The 19,816-nt window shown below is 39.4% G+C and overlaps 1 protein-coding gene across 1 annotated transcript in view; it reads left to right on the top strand.

Moving 5' to 3' along the window:
* The window catches only part of crybg2 (crystallin beta-gamma domain containing 2), a 41,911-nt gene extending 23,483 nt beyond the window's left edge, over positions 1-18,428 (top strand). The window contains exons 5-24 of the mRNA XM_034892094.1: positions 1,223-2,372; positions 3,071-3,838; positions 8,002-8,049; positions 9,442-9,560; positions 11,027-11,252; positions 11,994-12,133; positions 12,288-12,414; positions 12,894-12,929; positions 13,060-13,199; positions 13,372-13,498; positions 14,060-14,217; positions 14,319-14,445; positions 14,529-14,561; positions 15,366-15,478; positions 15,693-15,822; positions 15,904-16,043; positions 16,347-16,470; positions 17,120-17,278; positions 17,399-17,558; positions 17,901-18,428. Of these exons, the coding sequence (XP_034747985.1) occupies positions 1,223-2,372; positions 3,071-3,838; positions 8,002-8,049; positions 9,442-9,560; positions 11,027-11,252; positions 11,994-12,133; positions 12,288-12,414; positions 12,894-12,929; positions 13,060-13,199; positions 13,372-13,498; positions 14,060-14,217; positions 14,319-14,445; positions 14,529-14,561; positions 15,366-15,478; positions 15,693-15,822; positions 15,904-16,043; positions 16,347-16,470; positions 17,120-17,278; positions 17,399-17,558; positions 17,901-17,989 (4,114 nt within the window). The 3' untranslated portion in view covers positions 17,990-18,428. The remainder of the gene's footprint in view (positions 1-1,222; positions 2,373-3,070; positions 3,839-8,001; positions 8,050-9,441; positions 9,561-11,026; positions 11,253-11,993; positions 12,134-12,287; positions 12,415-12,893; positions 12,930-13,059; positions 13,200-13,371; positions 13,499-14,059; positions 14,218-14,318; positions 14,446-14,528; positions 14,562-15,365; positions 15,479-15,692; positions 15,823-15,903; positions 16,044-16,346; positions 16,471-17,119; positions 17,279-17,398; positions 17,559-17,900) is intronic.
* Positions 18,429-19,816: the final 1,388 nt, after the last annotated feature.

Genomic DNA, 19,816 nt, shown 5'->3' with positions numbered 1-19,816 from the left:
TCCCACGCAGTCCTTCTGCCATTTATGAACACCAAGTTTATAATCGTACCGCTCCCCTGAAACTTTCCTGCGAGCAGAGAGGAGAGTTCCAATAATTTGTTAAAGATCAATTGATTCACTGATGGAGGATCAACTCAGGATTACTGCTTGGCATATGACAGCTTCTTGACATTCAATGTAATGCTTTTTTTTAGTTTTGGCAAACAATGCTGATGGTGGTGATTACATTTTCATGATTGTTTTGACCTTGCAAATATGCTCAGCGTAGATGGATTTTCAAGAGTCCACAAAGTAGGAGAAACCGGATCATAAGCAGAACAATTCTTGTAACAGATTTTAAGGTTTTATTGTTTACAATATACTGAATAGATTCCTGCTTGGCTTTTGTCCAGACGTTTGAGAAAAGGTTTGCAGATGTAAAAACATACAAGACCAAATAAGCCCCACACACACACACACACACACACACACACACACACACACACACACACTACAGAACAATATTGTGTTTAAGCATCAACATTTCGATGTGCGCATGTGCGATAGTCGCATCAGAGGACGTTGCGAAGTTGACGCTAATCCTTTTTTACTGCTTGATAGAAAAGTTAACTTTCACCGGTCTCTTTTTACACGATTATTACCCGCTGAACCTTAAATTGTTCAATGCCCTTCCCTAGAAGGGCCTTTTAAAATAACAAAAAAAACTTGCCTGGCAAGTGTGTGTGATGCTTACACAGGAGAGGGCATTGCTAAAGAATTTGCTTAGAACTGTTCTTATGCTGTAAACGTAGAGTTGACTTTGTAACCCTGAAATGTGAGCTGACCACGTTTTGCACACAATCTTCCCAGCACAAACTATTTGTAGGTTTTATGATTGTGTTTATGCAGAGTAGAGTGAATCCAGCTGCACTTTTTGCTTCATTGATGTTCTTCACTTTGTTGTTTCAAACTCATCCAGTTTCTAAAAGAAATTCAAATTATTTCAACCATTATATGAAAATAAAACTCAGATAAGAAATGAGGAAATCATCTGTTGCAAGTATGGGGCCTTTACAAACAGTATTTGACATTGGATGATAATATTCAACGTTGCTTTTTATAATTTGCATTGTTGGCATCACATGCACACCACACCCTGAAAGCCCTGCAATAGGCTACTTCAGACGCTCGCTCTGTTTATTCTGCTTTTGTCATCTTTGCCTGTTTTGTTGGATTTATCCAGGTCCCTGACAGCATCAAGGACGCCCACAGCAGCTTCAGAAGTCTTTGCTTTAGAAAACCCGCCACCTAAAGCCGACAAGGAATCGGTTGACAATATGAATTCAGGCTACAGTAGCCTGAGCACCAAACTGTCCATAAAGAACTTTTCTCTCCCTAAGGAAGATGAATCCATGAATCGTTTCCATAAATTATCTCTGATCACTGAGGCCAATACAAATGAGGCCAGCCAGGATACAGTGGACTTCAGTGAAACAAGCACAGCTGTTACTGAATCAAATGGAACAGATATCGGCTCAGAATACAAATGGAGGAATAGATTTGAGGGTGTTTCTCATTATAAACCATACAAAACGGACACCTACTCAGATACTTCCTCTTCCTCCTCCTCCTCATCTGCTCTGCCCGGGGCATCAGCGTACCAAAACCTCAGCAATGCCTCCTCCTCTTCCTTTTCCAAGGAACACATTACCATTGACAACAGGCTGAGTGAAGGGACCAAAGATTATCTGAATTATGAGAGCGAGCCAGCGGCAGCACTGAGAGATGAGTGGAGGAGGAGTTCGGTGGAGCAGGAGGAGCCGACTGCACCTGCAGGTGAAAGACAGGGGCAGGGAGAGTCAGAGAGGATAAAGTTGCACTGGGACACACAGCTCACTGTGTCCAGCTTCTCTTCAGCTCAACCAACCAGCCCAAACGTCATCGACAGTGTCAAAGAAGGAGACGACAGCGACTCAGATAGTTTTACTGGACTGTTCAAGGCCACACTGGTGGAGCTGGTCTCCGACCCTGCAGCTCCCCCCTGCACTCCCCCTCCCTCCCCCGACGAAGACTCCCCCAGCCAGTTTGACATGGATAACCTGGTGGATACCCTGAAGAGCATGGGGCCTTCCCTAAGGCCAAGGAACATGGGCCTACGTGGGCCTCCTCCGGTCCTTGTTTCCTCCCTGCCACCTATTGTTGAAGATGCTCCCATCACTGTCACCCCTGACATCCCTGTCTCGCTCACCAATACCCCAAAAAAGATGGAATCAACGGTTAACTCTGCCGAGTCCCTCGCAGGACTGTACACCCTGCCTGCTGACCTGGGACTGAAGAAAAATTTCCAAAGAGACACTCGTTCACCGCTGGAAATGATGAAGCTTAGCCAGCAGGTAGAGTACATTCAGATACAACTTCAGTAAACTGTCTTTGCTTAGTGAAAACCTTCATAGTATTTACAAAATGCTCTACAAATTAAGGTTACGTTATTTTCACAGAACAACCCAAAAGTGTTATTTTCACCATTATTGCATTGAGTAGGAAAATGTATATGTAGGTTCAGACCACAAATATTCTATAATATTAATATTCTATCATGTCAGATTTACTGGTTGTTTATATTTGATAGCTAAGTAACGGGACAGAGTGCATGTTTAATTTGCATGTTTAATTTGCGCGTGAAAAAAGAATTGCAAATGCTGAAAATAGCAAAAAATTTAAATGTCTAAACTAGTTTTATGCATGGCTATGGTAGAAAATTTGGTTTATCAATAAAAATAGAATTTGACAATTGGCAATGGAAATGGACTTAGCAATTAAATCAGGATGTATATTTAGTGGTTAACTTAAACCATCCAAATGAGCTATACTGGGATGGAAACCTGGCTACTGATTGTGAAAAGAGATGTTAATGAAAACAATTTTTTATTCAGTTTTTTTTTATTTTTTTATCTGTCACCCAACAAACAGAATTCCATTCACCTCCATCATATTGTTGTAAAGGAAGACATCTCAGAGACAAAAATCTGTGTATATGTTTGTTTTTGTAACTTGGGTGAATCCTTTAACTTAGTGCTTTACTTACTTGCAGGACCAGCAGCAGCCTGGAACAAAAGGCCTGAACTTGCCCCTGAGAGCATCTGCTACCAACAGTTTAGTAATGAGGAAGTCATCCGACTCTACTCCTGAGGAATTAAAATCCCCAGTGCTGAATGGAAACGGACTACTTCCTTCTTCTCGCCTGGACAACAGTTTCATCTTTGGAAGCCACAGGTCAGCATCCATAGATCAGACTTTGGAAAATGGAAAGGCTCATGTCCCGCTCTTCCGCACCGGCTCGCTACCTGAAACAGGGCCTTTAAGCGATCGCATAAGTCAGGGGCCAAAGGAGCTTGGTGAAAATGGCACTGGAACAGAACCAGCAGGGTCCCGCTTTGAGCGTTTATCTTTCCTTTTGAACTCCTCATCCACCTCATTGGGCTCCCTAACCGGGGCTGAAGAGGGCAAGGCTCGTATGAGTCAGCCTCCACTGCTGGGCATTGGCTCGCCGCCCTCCAGCAACAGTCCTGCGCGCCTTCTCAGCCCCACCGGCTCAATTGACCTCCAGTTGCCATTCACCACCACAGACTCACCCTTATCAACGTATGGCAAGACACAGGGGATAGGGACGGGGACTTTTGTAGGTACTGGCCCACTAGGCAGTCCCATCTTGCAGAGGAACTTCAGTGGAGAGGGCACTGTGGGGATTCAGAAGACTTCAATGTTCAACAGTATTAATGGAGGGTCCCAGTTCCAGAGCCAAGAACTTGAGTCTGAGAGGAATTTAGTATCGAAATACAGGGCCTTTCCAGATGCTTATGTAAGTATTACTAATATTGTTTATGTAGTCCAAGTATAATTATTGTTGCTTTAATTACATTTAAATAAATAGCACATCAGGTGAGGAATGTCTCAGTCAGATAAAGTTACATCTATTGCACAAGTATGATGTTGCCAAGGAAATTGGGAATTTTCAAAAATATAGAACTAATATTTATAAGTGCAGGCTTCAGTTCAGGGAAGAGTTGTGCACACACTGTATGAATTATGCATTATTTCTGCACTCCAAGGCAAAGTTAAATGGAAGAATGCAATAAAAAAGAGGCAGTTTTCCTGTAATTTCACACTTTGTTTAACAAAAGAGAAGTCCAACATTTGCAAGGCAGTTTAAAGTTTTGTGAGGCTTGAATTGGTAGTTACATCTATGGTAATAACATACAGGAAGAAATAGAAGATCCTCTACACATATTTCTGCCTTTGTGCAATATCCATGTTTACTTATTCTGTTGGCAGCCTCACTGACAGATTGATTCTCCTCGCTGTTGTAAAAAGACAAATAACAGGTCAGGTTAAAAGAAGTAAGAGAGAATACTTGAAGCGTGGTTTGTTGTACATACAAGAAGGCATCCTCTTTGTGTGGCATTTCCTGGTGTCCGTGTAGTTTCACATACTGAAACATGTACCATTTATAGAGCTTCTAAATTCAAATATTTGCAGAGCCCCAACAGGCATTAATAGTGGAGGTGCCTTATGATTCAATTAAATTGAAGTCAGTGGGATCCAAACCCACCATTCAGGTACAGGCTCTACATACTGAGCATCTCGAAAACACACAGAAAAAGGGTGTGTACCCAGTGTTACACTTGTTCTCACATGCATGCATTCATATCAACGGCTTAACTGATTAGGACATGTCTTATAATGACTTCTATTGGCAGTAGAACATCTTCTCACACATGCACTCATGGTGGTGCACAGACACAATCTGTCCTTTACAAACAGCTGTTTTTTTCCAAAATAAATGTGCATCACAATGCCACTTTAAGTTGTTTTTCCCGTTTCACACCTCAGCAAAGAAACCACAAAATGTCAGGCTTACAAATGTCAAACTTAACCATTATAATATAGTGTGAGGGCAGGCAGTTAGAAACCCCAGAACTGACCTCTGTGGGAAGATTGCGATGTAGTGACGACCCGGATAAACAGCCTTACATTGTACTTTTTTGTGTAATTACATATTACATGTAATATGTAATTTGTTGATTCCCCCCTCCTCCATGCATAACATCTCCTGTGTAGTTTTAGTACAAATGTTTTTTCATGTTCAAACAATAATTCAGTAGTATGGCTCCAGCAGCTCCTTTTTCCAAGCCAAAGCATGCAGCCTGACCAATATTTCATATTACCGACTCGGTCACACTTTTTCAGAAAGGGGGAGTCTGTCCCTGTCCTCTCTGTCATCACACTTATTTCACAAAAACATAAAGTTGCAGTCCTGTCCATGATTACTACTGTAGAAGCAGGTGATTACAGAAAGCCACCTACATACTATTATAAATGTACACTACAGTCATGTACAAAGGGACACGGACGATGAACTGGTTTTATCACAAAAAAGAGTGTGTGTGTGTGTGTGTGTGTGTGTGAACATGGATGCATTTTACAGCTTCATCCTCCTTTGCTCCTGTTAACTACCTCAGGGAGAGAGAGAATTTGCTCAACTTATTCATGACTTTAATGGAATTTCAAACACGCTGCAGGACGGATGTTTATATCTCTTTATGTCGAAGCTTTAATAGGAATACAAGCTGTGTGCTCCTCCATGCATTTAAACCACCAGAGACACTTTCTCTGCTGGGATTTAAGCCTGTCAATCATTTAGTCCTTGCAGAAGACCTTTTGCTTCTCTCGGTCTCTACTGTGCTCCCCACCTGTTCCAGCTAGCTGTCTGTTCCTGCAGAGACACTGCCACACCTTGCCTTTTGTAGTCATCCTCTTATTTCTCTGTTTGTTTTCTTAATGTTTGATGAAGTGGAGTTGACAGGGAGGGATTTGAATGCTGCAGGGTGAGAGACAATGTCAGATTTGCTCTCTTCTATGCGTTTTTGTTTGCTTTGTTAATCAGTCATATATAGCACATGTTCATGCTTTTTAAAAAACAAAATATGACACATGCCTCCTCAGCGATATGTCAAGTTAGTTTAGTTATGTCATAACCTTTTTTTATTAAAGTATTAATAAATATATTTAGTATTTGGTTCAGTTTTTGTGTTATATAAATAATACCAGTCAAAAGTGACTGGACACGCTTTCTCACTCACCTGAACATGAGCATGTCTAAACATTTGACTGCTACTGTATGTGATTTGCTGAAACTGCACATTCCATCTGTGGTAACCAATTTTATGGGAGAGCAGATCGTGAGCCCAGGCTTCTGGGAGGGAAGGGAGTGGAAGGGGAAAAGTGTCTGTTTGAGTTTATTTCAATTGGGCATCAAGGCAGCAGTAAACACTTCACTCCCCATGAATGATGCCGTTATTTGACCTTGTTTTGAGCTGTAGAGGGAAGGCAAGGAACAAAGGCAAGAAGGGAAGTATAAAGATTCATTTATGGGTCACAATTTAAATTGCAATCGCTATAATGGTCAGAAATATTGCGATGTTTTCCTCAAATCATTCAGCCTGATCTTATTACGAGTTCAGCCTGGTTGGCCTCTGGGGTTGGGTATCGTTCCAAAATATTTGATACCTGTACCAATACCATGATTTAAATACCGGTTCCTAAACGATCCTTGTTTTGGTACCAGTTTTATAAAACAAAAAGAAATTACAAAATTCCAGCTTTCCAAATGTTTTAGTTATATTTTTTATATATTGACTTGTAAATTACCTGTAAGGGAATCCTGTGGGACTCAAGTGTCTCAGTCAGATCGGTTGTGATATTTCCTTACTCGTCCATTGTCTGTGTTTGTCACTCATGTGTTTAGATTAGGTTTTTCTGTTGAGTAAGCAATAGCAGCATGTCCTATAATATCATAAGAACATCACATTATGACAATATGAATACTCAGTACAACTTTACAAATACAAATAGTACAAACATACAAATGACATTTTTTGGCTTTGCTTTGGTGAAACACTAATTTCTCTCGCTTTTTGACTCTACATGCAGAACAAGTGCTTGGAATTGACAACGTTTTTTTTATTTGGCTCTATGGTGGGACATTTGTTGTATCGTATGTTTGTGAACAATAATGAGTCACTCTTTTATTTACGAGGTCAGTGCTGAAAAGGCACCATTCACCCCCTCAGCTTGCTTTCACTGAAAATGTAAAAAGTCTGTTGCACCTTAGTAAAGTCCAAATGCTATTGTGTCCTATACAATTAGATACATGTGGTTGAGATGGTTATTTTCTTAAGAATATATGTCATTAAAAATAATTCAGAGTAAATTAGGGCAAGGTCTGACACTAATGAGGACCGTTGAAATAAGAGCGTCTGTGGGAGGCCCTCTTTGCTTGGTAACACGATCCAGATGATAGCCTGTTTTCTACAGAGCTTCGGGAGGGTAGACGCCAAGGGATACCTGGGACCAACACACACAATCAATCTGATCAATCTATATGCCAATTGCATGGTGCTTCCACATTCCAACTTGCACAAGCAAACATCCTAAATTTCTAGCAGCATAGCAGCTGAAATTTGAAAGGTAGGGAAGAACAAACCAAACACGAACACACAGGTGGAAAAGTAGCTTAATTCCAGTGGGATTTTCCGAGCAAGTGAGCTCATACTGTTGTTATCAGTAGGTGTAGTGCCAGAAAACATCGGGTTAAACAGCTACAGGGGAGGAATGTTTAGTATTTCGGTCTTTTAAAGAAATGCTTGTTCTGTCGTGGAGGATGTCCTCTCTTACCACCCTGACACCCCCATAACCTGTTAAACAGGGTGCAATAAACAGTGTTTGGATTGTCTCGGAATGTGTTAATGTTGGACAAGGTAGACACAGGTTGTACTCTAAATGATTGCTAAAGTCCGTAAACTGAACTCAGCTAAAATAAATGTAATAGGTGGTGTCTAACTTTAAAATTTGTAATGGTAATCAACTGGTGCAAGTACTGTATATATTAATGAAAAACAAACTAAAGAAAATACATTAAATACTATTATAAAGCTTGCTAAAATATGTTTTATGTGTTCATAGCTCACTAAAGAGAAGGAGCATGGGAAGCTCAATCCTCGTCCTGGAAAGGTGAGTCTCCACACAACATACACTCTTAAATACTCCTCAACCATGTGCTGCTGAGATACATATGCAAGTTTACCTTCAAAGCTGACAGCTGACACCGAATAACCTGGGACCAGGAATTAATCTAATCACTGTAAAAACTGTGTTTCTTTCTCTCGGTTTGCTTTAACACTGGCTAGTTAAATAATCACTTCTTTTTCTCGTGCTGAAAAATGGCATATATAGACCACATTTATTTGGGTATCTGAGGAATGTAAAGGATACAATAGAGAATAAAGTGTCTAAATACGAAGATTGGCATTATCACTTATTTGCTGCAGATAACTATGATCCCCAATACTATGGATTATGACTTAAAATGACTCAAACATAGGCTAAAAGATAGAGAGATTGAGATGTGTTTAGCTTAGCTATACTGCTATACTGGTTATTTTTAGGAAATAAGTACATGCAATGTATTTACAGCAACATGTTATTCTAAGAGAAAATTCAGACAGATGTTCTTGATTTGTAAAGAATTACAAAAAGGTATGATATAACGTTATTATGTTGTTATTCTCAGAATAATATTTTAGCTGCTAGATTATTAAAGGTGGTTTCTAGCCACTACTGTTTATACTGTGTCTGCATTTAACAAATATATTTGTAATGTCTATAGGCAAACTGCAAGGTTCTTACGGTTGTGACGAAAGCTTTAATGTAAATCTCAGTGTGAGGGCGTCCATGTGGTGTGGCATTGTGTTGTTTATTCAGAGAATTTTGGTTAACACGTGTCCTCCCATAAATTATTACAGAACTTTTTTTCATAAGAAGTAGCAGATTGGTTAGTGGTTAAAGTCTTTGTTTTTCACCAGATTACCAAAACATCTTTGGTATTTCAGGCTCTGATTGTTGCCGTTAAACTGCACAGCAATTCCAAGACATAAGGTTAATAACTTTTAAATGTCAGGCCTGCTTCTGCATGCAGCTGCAGATTGTCCATTAACAATCCTAAATGCTAAAGGTGGAGCTGGCATTTGGGATCAGACTGCATGTGTACTCTTCCATGCTCCAGGGCCATAGACCTGAATAAACAAAACATGTTAGTACTGCAGAGAACAGGTTATTTAAGAAGTTACTGTCATCAAATTCCTACAGAAAGATACATTTCCCTGCACAGCTGGATCTATTCAATTCAATTTTCAATTCAGTCTTGCCTGTAGTAATTCTTTGTCATTACTGTATTGTTTGGTCTGCCATTGTCACTTTTGTGACGATTTTCACCGTCCAGAGTAAATAAAATGTAAAAGTCATTCACACCTGTGTTGCTAAAAGTCTGCACTGCTCAAATTGAGCTACGTACAGCAGTGAACCCCCATTGTGATCTATTCTTACATCTGTCTACGTATTTTCTAGATGTATATCTTTGACCAGCCAGGGATGTGTGGCCAGAGGATTGAGGTTCGCAGTGATGTCATAGATGCCACGCCCTGGGAGCTTCAGGAGACCATCTCCATCAGGGTCATCAGAGGAGGGTAAGTGGCTAACACAAATTGTCCCTTACACATAAAATAGAAATAGAATAGCGAAATAGCTAAAAATAAATAAATAATAGGAATAGAAAAATACAAATTTTTGATGCTCAGGACACACTATCTCATGCAGGGGGAAGAGGTGTTGCCAATGATTGACGCCAGCTTGGCTAACATCCCCCTCTACCCCATCTCCTCTATGGTGTTCAGCGGGCAGACCCGTACAGAGGAAGCCCTCTTTACCAGTTTGTTGAGTCCTTTTTTATTCCTCTCTGTTTTCCCGGCTCCCTCTTCCTCCGCAGCGCTGTGGAGATTGGTCTGGCAATGCAAGACTACCGGCAAAATTGCAGATGCAATGACATTGTCGTAGAAGGATTTTAACAGAATATTGCCCACACCAAAGGGCCTTAGTCTCCTCAGCAGGTGGAGACAACTTTGGCCCTTCTATACAGGACCTCTGTGTTTTTGTGTACATCAACAGCACACTCAATCGTACATTTTGCATTATAGTACAGTATTACAAGTGTTTTCAGCATACTTTATTTCATTATTTTGCCAGCGGCTTAGAATTAGTATGTGTCATGGAATTGGTACATATATTGTATGCCCGACAACCAAACATGAGGTCAAAAACAAATACCACTGGCTACATTACCATTAGCAATACCGTGCACCAACTCATGCAAACAGGCTCAGTTTTTCTTTTTTTTTTCCCTGGTTGTAACTTTCAACAGATTGTTTCACCTAGTATAAATAACATTGGAGAATAATAGCAGTAAACAAGCATGAGAAAATATGCACTTTCCTAATGCCAACCCCATATTCTTGGCACTCAATTAAACCTGAGACTTCTTGAAAACCAAAAAATTGCAAAGGTAAATATGATGACACCTCCGCACCTTGTTTTCCTCTGAAGTTGTGTAACTAAATAAACCCCTTTCCCTGGACGCACTGCTGTGGCTTCAAAGCAAAACAGCTATTGATGTTCTGTGGAAATGCAAATGCCATCAATGATTAACACACCCACACACAAGCTAAAACGCATGCTTGCCTCAGATGTGGAATGTTTTATCAAACACAGCCAACAGCGTGAACCTGCAGTAACACTGACGGTACTGCTGTGACCTGTACTACTGCCAGCAGGTGAACACTATCTTGGCTTCCTCCAAAGAAATAATTATACTGTCATCTTGTGCATCACGCACTGCATCACCGCCTAAACCACAGCTAATGCTGTAATTAAAGAGTTTAATCATACAAAGGAAAACGTGTTTCTTCTTCCATAGTCTCCCTTTAACAAATTAATTATAATCCTATCCTCTGCTCCACTGAAAGCCTTGATCTAGTGGCACAGCAGCAACTATGAAGCAAACAATTGCATCCCTAATTTTATATGAACACATGCCCAGAAGAACTGCAGCCCAGGTCATACATCAGAGGTTGTAACCTCGTTCCCTTTCCCCCCCTAGATGGGTGCTGTATGAGAAGCCTAACTTCAAAGGAGAGAAGATTGCTCTAGATGAGGGAGACATAGAGATCACCTACCCCTTCAACCCTCCAGAGGATCAGCTGCAGAACGGACAGAAAGAGGGTGAAGAGCAGAACGGAGAACAGAGTGGAGAAACAAGTGATGTGCAAACAGAGACCAAGCCAGCCAGGAGGTTCATCATTGGGTCTGTTCGAAGAGCTGTCAGGGTAGGTTCACTTCGTTGTTTTTGCTTGTTGCCAACATTGTTTTCATGCACCCTCCATTCAAATCTAATATGGTCAGTTATGATAAAGTACAGCAGAAATTTCTTTTTTTGTATTATCGCTTTAACATTGTTATCGGATACAAAAAGGCTGAAAGATATTATGTACTGTGTAACGTGCTCTTTAACTCAGGAGCACCATCTAGTGTGAGATAGGTGACAGGAGCGAGCACCTGTTCTAACTTTAATAACTGTATTAAGTGTCAAATATTTTAAGGAGTGATCATCTTTATTCATTCTGCCTGCGGCCCAGAAATGTTGTCCTAGTTGTGCTTTAATATTTAATTATCAAATATGATTCTGCGTATTAAAGAACTTGTCAGCCAGTATGGGGTTTAATCTGTGTTGAGCTGTGTTATGCTGGTAAAACGATCCTTTTCACATTTGGATTATGATTTGGCTCTCAGTATATTTCCCACTGCATAATAATAATAATAATAATAATAATAATAATAATAATAATAATAATAATAATAATAATTATTATTATTATTATAATAATAATAATGCAAATAAATTATCTTTTGTTATTTGTTGTGTTGGATAGAGCTGCTGTGAAATCCCCCATTGCGGGATACATTAAATCTACCTTTTCTTATATTTGTTCAGTCCCCTCAAGACTGAAACATAACAACCAATTTTCTGCATTGCATGATATTAATGGATGCTCTCTGCCCTGCTTCAGGACTACAGTGTCCCAGAAATCAGTCTTTTCCCAGAGGAGAATGCTGAGGGGAAGAAGGTCATCTTCAGAGATACATCTGAGGATGCCAGGATTTTTGGCTTCCCCATCAAGGCTAAATCTATCATCATTAATGCTGGACTGTGAGTTCTGTATTATGAGTTATCAGAAAATGTGCGATCCTATTGAAGTTACATAATAATATTGTTCAATAATTTTCCATTAGTGCTTCACTTAATCTAATTTGAAATCAAACAAATGTTTCTTTTATTTTTTTGCATCTTTTCTCCTGCTCAGGTGGCTTGTGTACGCACATCCCTTCTTCCAGGGTGTACCACGTGTCCTGGAGGTAGGGGGGTATTCCAACCCTGCGGCTTGGGGAGTGGAACAGCCCTATGTGGGATCACTACATCCACTTAAAGTAGTAAGTGGGACTGTTATATATACATATTATAAGTATTTACTATTTCTGTTCTTTACTGATTATGTATATTTCTGTATAAAGGTACACTACTGGTCAAAAGTTTGGGGTCACTTACAAATTTCCTTTCAACTATATTAGAGACAGAATACCAGCTGATCTGAGTGGGTGGCTGATCTTTAATGCAATAGCTACATTGCCAATTATCAGCAGCCATCCATCCAATGTTCCAAAGGCACATTCTGTTTACTAATCTGATATAATTTAAAATAAACTAACTGACAAACATTGGATGCCCCTCTTGCAGTTATGTAAGCATATAATGTAATGTGAACACTGCTAACTTGGTTAATAAAAAAATGCAACTGATCTCAGCTGGTATTCTATCTATAATGGAATGCATTGGAAATTTCTAAGTGACCCCAACTTTTTCCTTATCCTCTGATTGCTTACAGTAAGTTCATTTATATTTTTCATCATAGGGGGAACCAAGAGTGGAAAATATGAGTGAACCAAAGGTAAGAAAACACAAGTACTGCTGATCAATTCCTACTTTATCCAAGTAATACTTGAGACTACTTGAGGAGTGATTACCAACACTGAATTTATCAGTCTTCCCTTATTGTAAATGACACTCTCTGACTCCAGATGGTGATCTACGAAAAGCCATACTTTACCGGGAAATCGAGGACCGTAACCACAAACATGAGAGACTTCATGACCAGAGCAGACTGGCAGCAGACAGCCTTTATGTACAGCGTTGGCTCCCTAAAAGTCCTTGGAGGAATGTGAGTGCTGCTTTGCAATGTTTGTAGTCACTGAACCTTGCAAAGACATCTTGTTGGTCATGAATGATTAAGTAAGATTATGTATTGCTGCTGCACAATTCAGGTGAAGGGTAATATGTAAGGACTGAAAGCCAATATCAAATAGCTCCAAATAATCTCTCTGTTGCTGCAGCTGGGTGGGCTACGAGAAGGAGGGCTTCCGAGGCCACCAGTACCTGCTGGAGGAGGGAGAGTACCATGACTGGAGGGTGTGGGGAGGCTGTGATCCTGAGCTGCGCTCTGTTCGGGTGATACGAGCAGTGAGTTGCAAGGAATATTTCAACAGCAGTTAGTTTTTGTTCGTGAGTAGTAATCAAACTACTTTCATCCAAACAAAAAGGTAACGGGTGGCCCTAACTGGATACAAACTGCAGATTAAACAGTAGTAAAGGTTGAATTAGAAACAGTGCAACCTTGACTAAATCAACAATGACATTATTGTTGTAAGGAAAGATTTTTGCTTAAATCTTATCTTTTTCTGTGTTTATGTGCTGCACTGTATGTGTTTTATTATAATGACCTAATTTTGTCTCATAAATCATTAAAGTCTATAATCTAAAAGGTGACTTTGCACTCTAATAAATGGCCATTGTAGTCCTGACACCCAGTAGGAATGACCTGCTACATAAATTACTTGAACGTTCTTTATAAAGTATGATTGAGCTGATTTATGTGTATAATTTGGACAGACACCCCACTATGATATGCCGCCGCACCCCGCATTAAAGGCAGATTCCGGCCAATATATTTATATGTATTAGTTCATCCATTACTTTACGTGTAAATTAAGTGAGTTAACCCAATTGCTTGCTCTTCTGCAGGACCTGTCAGATCCCTTGATGGTGATGTTTGAACAGCCAGAAGAAGACCAGGAGGGTTTGGAGGCAGAAAACACCTTCGAGGTGACGGAGGCCATTCCTGACGTTGAGCTGTTTGAGTACAAAACCTCAACGCGCTCCATCCATGTACTCAGTGGGGCGTAAGTTGATAGACCATACAGTATATTTACTGTACTTTATCACCCATTGAGGTGGGAATAAATTACAATAACAAGCTAATTGATTCTCCTCCTCATGACAGATGGATAGTCTATTCGCATGTTGACTTCTCTGGTCACCAGTACATCTTAGAGAAAGGTTTCTATAATAACTGTGCTGACTGGGGTTCTCCGGACACGCGCATCTGCTCAGCGCAGCCTATCCTACTGGTGAGAACCACTGGGAAGTCTTCAAAATATGAATTGGATCAGTGCTCTGACGTTGCTTACATTTTGGTTGTGTTGACTTTTAGGCTCCAACTGACAGCTCAGGGACCAGGAATGAGGTATTTTGCTTGACTTTCTCAGTATTGTCTTTAATGCATTTCAGTCTCGTAGCTAATATTGATTTGTATCTTTAGTTTTATGTCCCTCTTAGACAGGATATTTTGCTACTCAGTTCATGGAAAATTCCACACACCGATGTTTAGCTTTTCAACACTTTTGGAATTTCCAGTTTGAGAGAAAAATACAATAGGCAGGATTTTTTTGTAACAGATGCACATACATGTCTAAAGCCCATATGGCTGATGTGGAGTGTAAAAAAAATAAATCAAAAAAATCATACATCCGCAATCACTTTCCTTCAGTTATCATTTTCTGTGCTCTGCATGGTATCTGTCACAGCACGCAAAGTTGCAAAGCTTTTTTTTCTTTTTAGTACAAGTGGGTTCATGTTCTGCATCTAAACTTTGTTCCATGCAGGCGAAAAAACCTTTATTTTAAACTTTTATTGGCCTGGAACATCCATGAAACTGAGCACAGGGATTAAATTTATCTTAGCCAAAGACACTCCAACATTCATCCTTTTTAATTTAAATGTTTCAAGGGAAATATCTAATAGTTATACTGAGTTATCAGAGGATTAAAATACTAGTCACCAATACCTGACCGATGATATCCATGACCTACAGTGTCTAAATAAGATAAATAATTCCTTCACAGGGGCAGGGCAACATTGCAGTAGAAGCACTTTTGTGTTCAGTGCTTAGAAGGCAGAAATAATTAGAAGAATAAAAAGCTGTAGGCTAGAAATGTGTTAATCTGATCTCTCACTTTCCTTAACCCTTCCCTCTATCTCTGCCTGTCAGCTAATACTGTACTCTGAGCCACACTTCCAGGGCGAGTGTTACGTCTTCGATCGCAACCAAGAGGCCTTGGCAGAAAATTTACAGACCAAGTCCTGTCGAGTGTCAGGGGGAAGGTGAGTACACACGCATTAACAATAATCCAAGGAGAAAGGAAGCAATGGATGCGGGGGTGCTGTGAAAAGAAAGTAAAGACTAATGTGTAGAAAGACTGCTAATGCACAACAAACTATGTGATGTTGCTGTAGTTATGAGATTGGGGAGAATTAAAAAGCTAATATATTATCTCTGATAGAGAGTCAATAAAAACAATTCACTTCTGTGTTTCAGCTGGGTGCTCTACGAGAATAAACAGTACTCTGGGAACTTGTATGTCTTATCTGAAGGAGACTATCCCAATTCAACCAGCATGGGATGTCCACCTAACTGCACCTTTCGCTCAGCCAAAGTCGTGCCAATGGTGAGAAAGTTTTCATATAAAAAAAAAAGGTCTGTATTCTTTATTCTATATTGCTCTGACACTCCATCTCTCCCTGTCTAGACATTCTCAATTCCTTCCATCTCTCTCTTTGGCCTTGAGTGTCTGGAGGGCAGAGAGATCACCGTGGATACAGAGATCTTCAGCATGGTTGAAGAGGGCTTCAACAACCACATTCTGTCTGTCAGAGTCAACAGTGGCTGGTTTGTGTTTGTCTCTCTGCGTCTGCATGTGTTTGGGGAGACTGTTTGTGTGTTTGCATCGACACATGTCATCAAGTAGCTTTCTGGTTTCTGTTATGAGCAGTAGCATCTCATCTTTTCATGACTTAAAATAAACCACATGGAGTGCACATTGTTGATAGATAATTGATCTACAGCTGTTACAGTGGAAAATGAAACCATTACCAAAATGAAACAAAACAGAAAGTTGTGTTTTGGTTCCCTGTGTATGTCATGTGATGTTTAGGCACCCCATTGTCTAATTTAGTCTCTCTTCCTTTGCAGTTGGGTGATATGTGAACACAGCAACTACAGGGGGCGCCAATTCCTACTGGAACCAATTGAAATCACCAACTGGCCAAAGTTTAGCTCAATACAGACTATTGGCTCAATGTTCCCAGTCAGACAGGTTTGTTAACAAATCATCTTTGCAACCTATTTTTAAAAACAGTCATAAACTACATGTTTAAAAACATGCATTTCCTGATACAATGTGAAATGCAGTGTGTAGTATGTTAGACTGATATTAGGTTTTAACAATTACAAAAGTTATAGATATTTTGTTCCTACTTTTGGATAAAGAACAAAGAAATAGGCCTAAACTACTATGATTTCCTGGCAGCACGTGTCCCAAACCCTACCTTGACAAAAGTATTGGCTTGTTAACTTAACACAAGTCCATATCTTCCTAAATAAGAATAATTGGATAATAATTGTAATTAATTGTTAATTCAACTAAGTGCTAGCTTTGGATGGCTTGTACTGTAGGCAGTTGCAAATGAGTGTTATTTCTCCACATAAAAGTGTGTGAAGGAGTAGCACTTAATCACCTTCTCTTACAGCAAATTTTTCACCATTGCTAGACAAGGCCTGTTTCCATTAATACCCCCACCGTAAAGGCAATGAAATTATGTAAACTACTTTAAAGCCAAATTTAAAACCAATCTTATGTTATGTCCTTGATTTTTAATAATGGGATGTGTTTGTGTAGGTCAAACAACCCAAACCCACTGATCTGTGACTCCTTAATGACAATACATATGTTTTGATTTCTGCAGAAGCGCCGCTATTTGCGCATCAAGAACAAAGAGAGGGGTCACTTCTTGTCCGTCCAGGGCGGCGTGGAGGAGTTGAAATCAGGACGAGTGGTTGTGACACCCGAAGCGGAGCCATTGAGTGACATCTGGTTTTATCAGGACGGATTCATCAAAAGCAAGGTAATGCATGATTCAAATGTTAAAATACTTAGCTGCATCATGCAAACCACAACCTGAACCTGTCATCTGACCTTGGTAACATTGAGCGTGGTCTAATCACTGTACGTGTGTGTGCTTTAGTTGTCCCCGACCATGAGCCTTCAGGTGATGGGCAACATAGAGCCAGGAGCCAAGGTGGTTTTGTGGGCGGAGACCCGGCAACCTACACAGACCTGGACAGCTCTGATGATAGGCCCCATTGTCAGCCTTACTTTTCCTGGCTGCGTCCTAGATGTCAAAGGTATGAGAAATGATTTGGTATAGCATTTTTAAGACAATGCTTATGTAAATATGCTATAAAATAAGTTGTAAGAGTAATTTAAGTTCCCCTCTTCAAAATAAAGGAGATTAAGCTGATGGATAGATTGATGGATAGCTGGATACATATATAGATAGATATGTATGTATTTCCTCGGATAGTGCGAAGTAACTTATAACAATAACTGCCAAATAGTTCTTGAGTAAATGTGCTTAGAAACATTCCACCTCTTCAAAGCCAGTTTTTACTTTGTCTTAGTGATCATTATAGCATACCATGATAACTTGAACTTTTTGTTAACGTGATTATTTGCCTTTTCCTCAGGCGGTAAAACTTACGACAAGGACCATGTGGTGATTATGCCGGAGGATGAGGAGAGGCCAAGCCAACAGTGGGAGATAGAGCTGCTCTAACCTGCTATACAAAAGTCATATTTCTCATGTTCTCGTGTTAAGCTTTCCTCAGCAGTGCCTGGAACCTCTGTCACTTTGTATATATGTATATATATACACACACACACATACATATACATATACATGTGTGTGTGTGTGTGTGTGTGTGTGTTTTTCAAATTATGCCTAAATCCATAACTAGTGTGAACATTGGGAGAATGAGAATGTAATTGACTTTGACTTTTATTGGATGATATCACTTGTCGAATATGTGAGCATTCAAACTAGAATCCCTATTTTGCCTGATTACAGGCTTATGCAAAGTCAATGACTGTAGAAGAACCTGTAGTTGATGCTTTAATATCTTTGTTTTAATATGGCTGCCAGTGCTTCATACAGATGGTGGACAAGTTAAGCCAAACAAATGTGTGCAAGAAGCGTATGCAATTTTTTCAAGGTATTTTTTTTTAATTGTAATGCATGTATCAGTGTTTGTTTTGTGGGAAATGTGTATTCAGTTTGTCACATTGCATTGAAATGGGTTGTGTGTGTCTAGTTACCATGTTTCTTATTGTATTTTTCAGCTGTATGTTAATATTTGATACTAAAGAAGTGATGTTGAATGTGATGCAAGAGGGAGTGGTTTTGAAATATTTAATTCGAAATAAACATTGTAAAATAAAACAAAGCTGGCTAATTGATTTCAAAAGTATCAGGAAAAAACATTTTTGGAACACAATGTGTAAATACATCTTGTTACAAAAATACAGTTTCCACAGTTTAAAAAAACATTAAATTCACTGACTAAGAACACACATACTAAAAACGTTCATCCTGATTTCTTTGTATTTTTAATTACATTGAAACAATTTTCTTTTTTTTAAATGATGTAAAGTATAACAGTAAAAACAGAGAGGCAGAATAACGTGCCATCAATCAGTTAAAACTACACAGGTCTCATATTTCATGTGCTCTGCAGGTTTAAAAATGTTTAATAATAATTGAAGGTCACATTGATAATGTATCATTAAACTCTATTTTTACTTTATATTTTTATACAACACTGATCAGCCCCAATGTTTTCCCTCAGAACTGATTAAGAAATTGTGTGCATATGTCTGAGGAGCAAAAGACCACTTGGGTATTTTCCCCACTATAATGGACCATTTTGTTCATTTATTTCAATGGTTTACCCAAGCAGTCTTTCATTCATACCTCCCATTCCTGCATTCATCCATTCAAACTTCGTCTTCTATTCAGTTTGCTGCCTGTTTGAAATCAGGGTGTGACAGATACATTGATTTGTATTTCTGTAGGTAATGGCTTTCTGAAATCTGACAAGAAGGACACCCGGTACAAAATGGACCAAAACAACCCCTAATGGTGCAGCACTCAGTTATTTCTGTGTACGTATATGTCTCCTATTGAGATATGCAGCATTTAAAGTATTTCCAACCATTCATGAATTAATGACGAAAAGATGAAACATACTAACTAATAACTGAATAATTAAGTAAACACTGATTCTAATAATTCAGCCGGGTCATTAACTTAAACTTTAATGCCGTTTCACCTGCTTTTACCTCTCACATGACACTTGAAACTGATGTTTATTCCTAAACGAAAACTACGCCCATTTTCAAGTTATTCCTATGGTCTAAGACAGTCCAGAAATATCGGTGAACATGAACAACTCTCTCCTAAATTTAAAACTATAGAGGGCTCAAAATCAAATTTGTGATGCCATCGAGTATAAAGTGTACTGCTCCATAGACAATCAGTTGGTAAAGATGCTATAGATGACTTTGAGAGCACCCGGGGGAATGTTCTGTTTCACAAATGAAAACA

Source organism: Etheostoma cragini, chromosome 14 (assembly GCF_013103735.1).
Source record: "Etheostoma cragini isolate CJK2018 chromosome 14, CSU_Ecrag_1.0, whole genome shotgun sequence".
NCBI classification, from domain to species: domain Eukaryota; kingdom Metazoa; phylum Chordata; class Actinopteri; order Perciformes; family Percidae; genus Etheostoma; species Etheostoma cragini.
The sequence above is the reverse complement of the archived record's forward strand: the minus strand, read 5'-3'. Positions and strand labels throughout refer to the sequence as shown.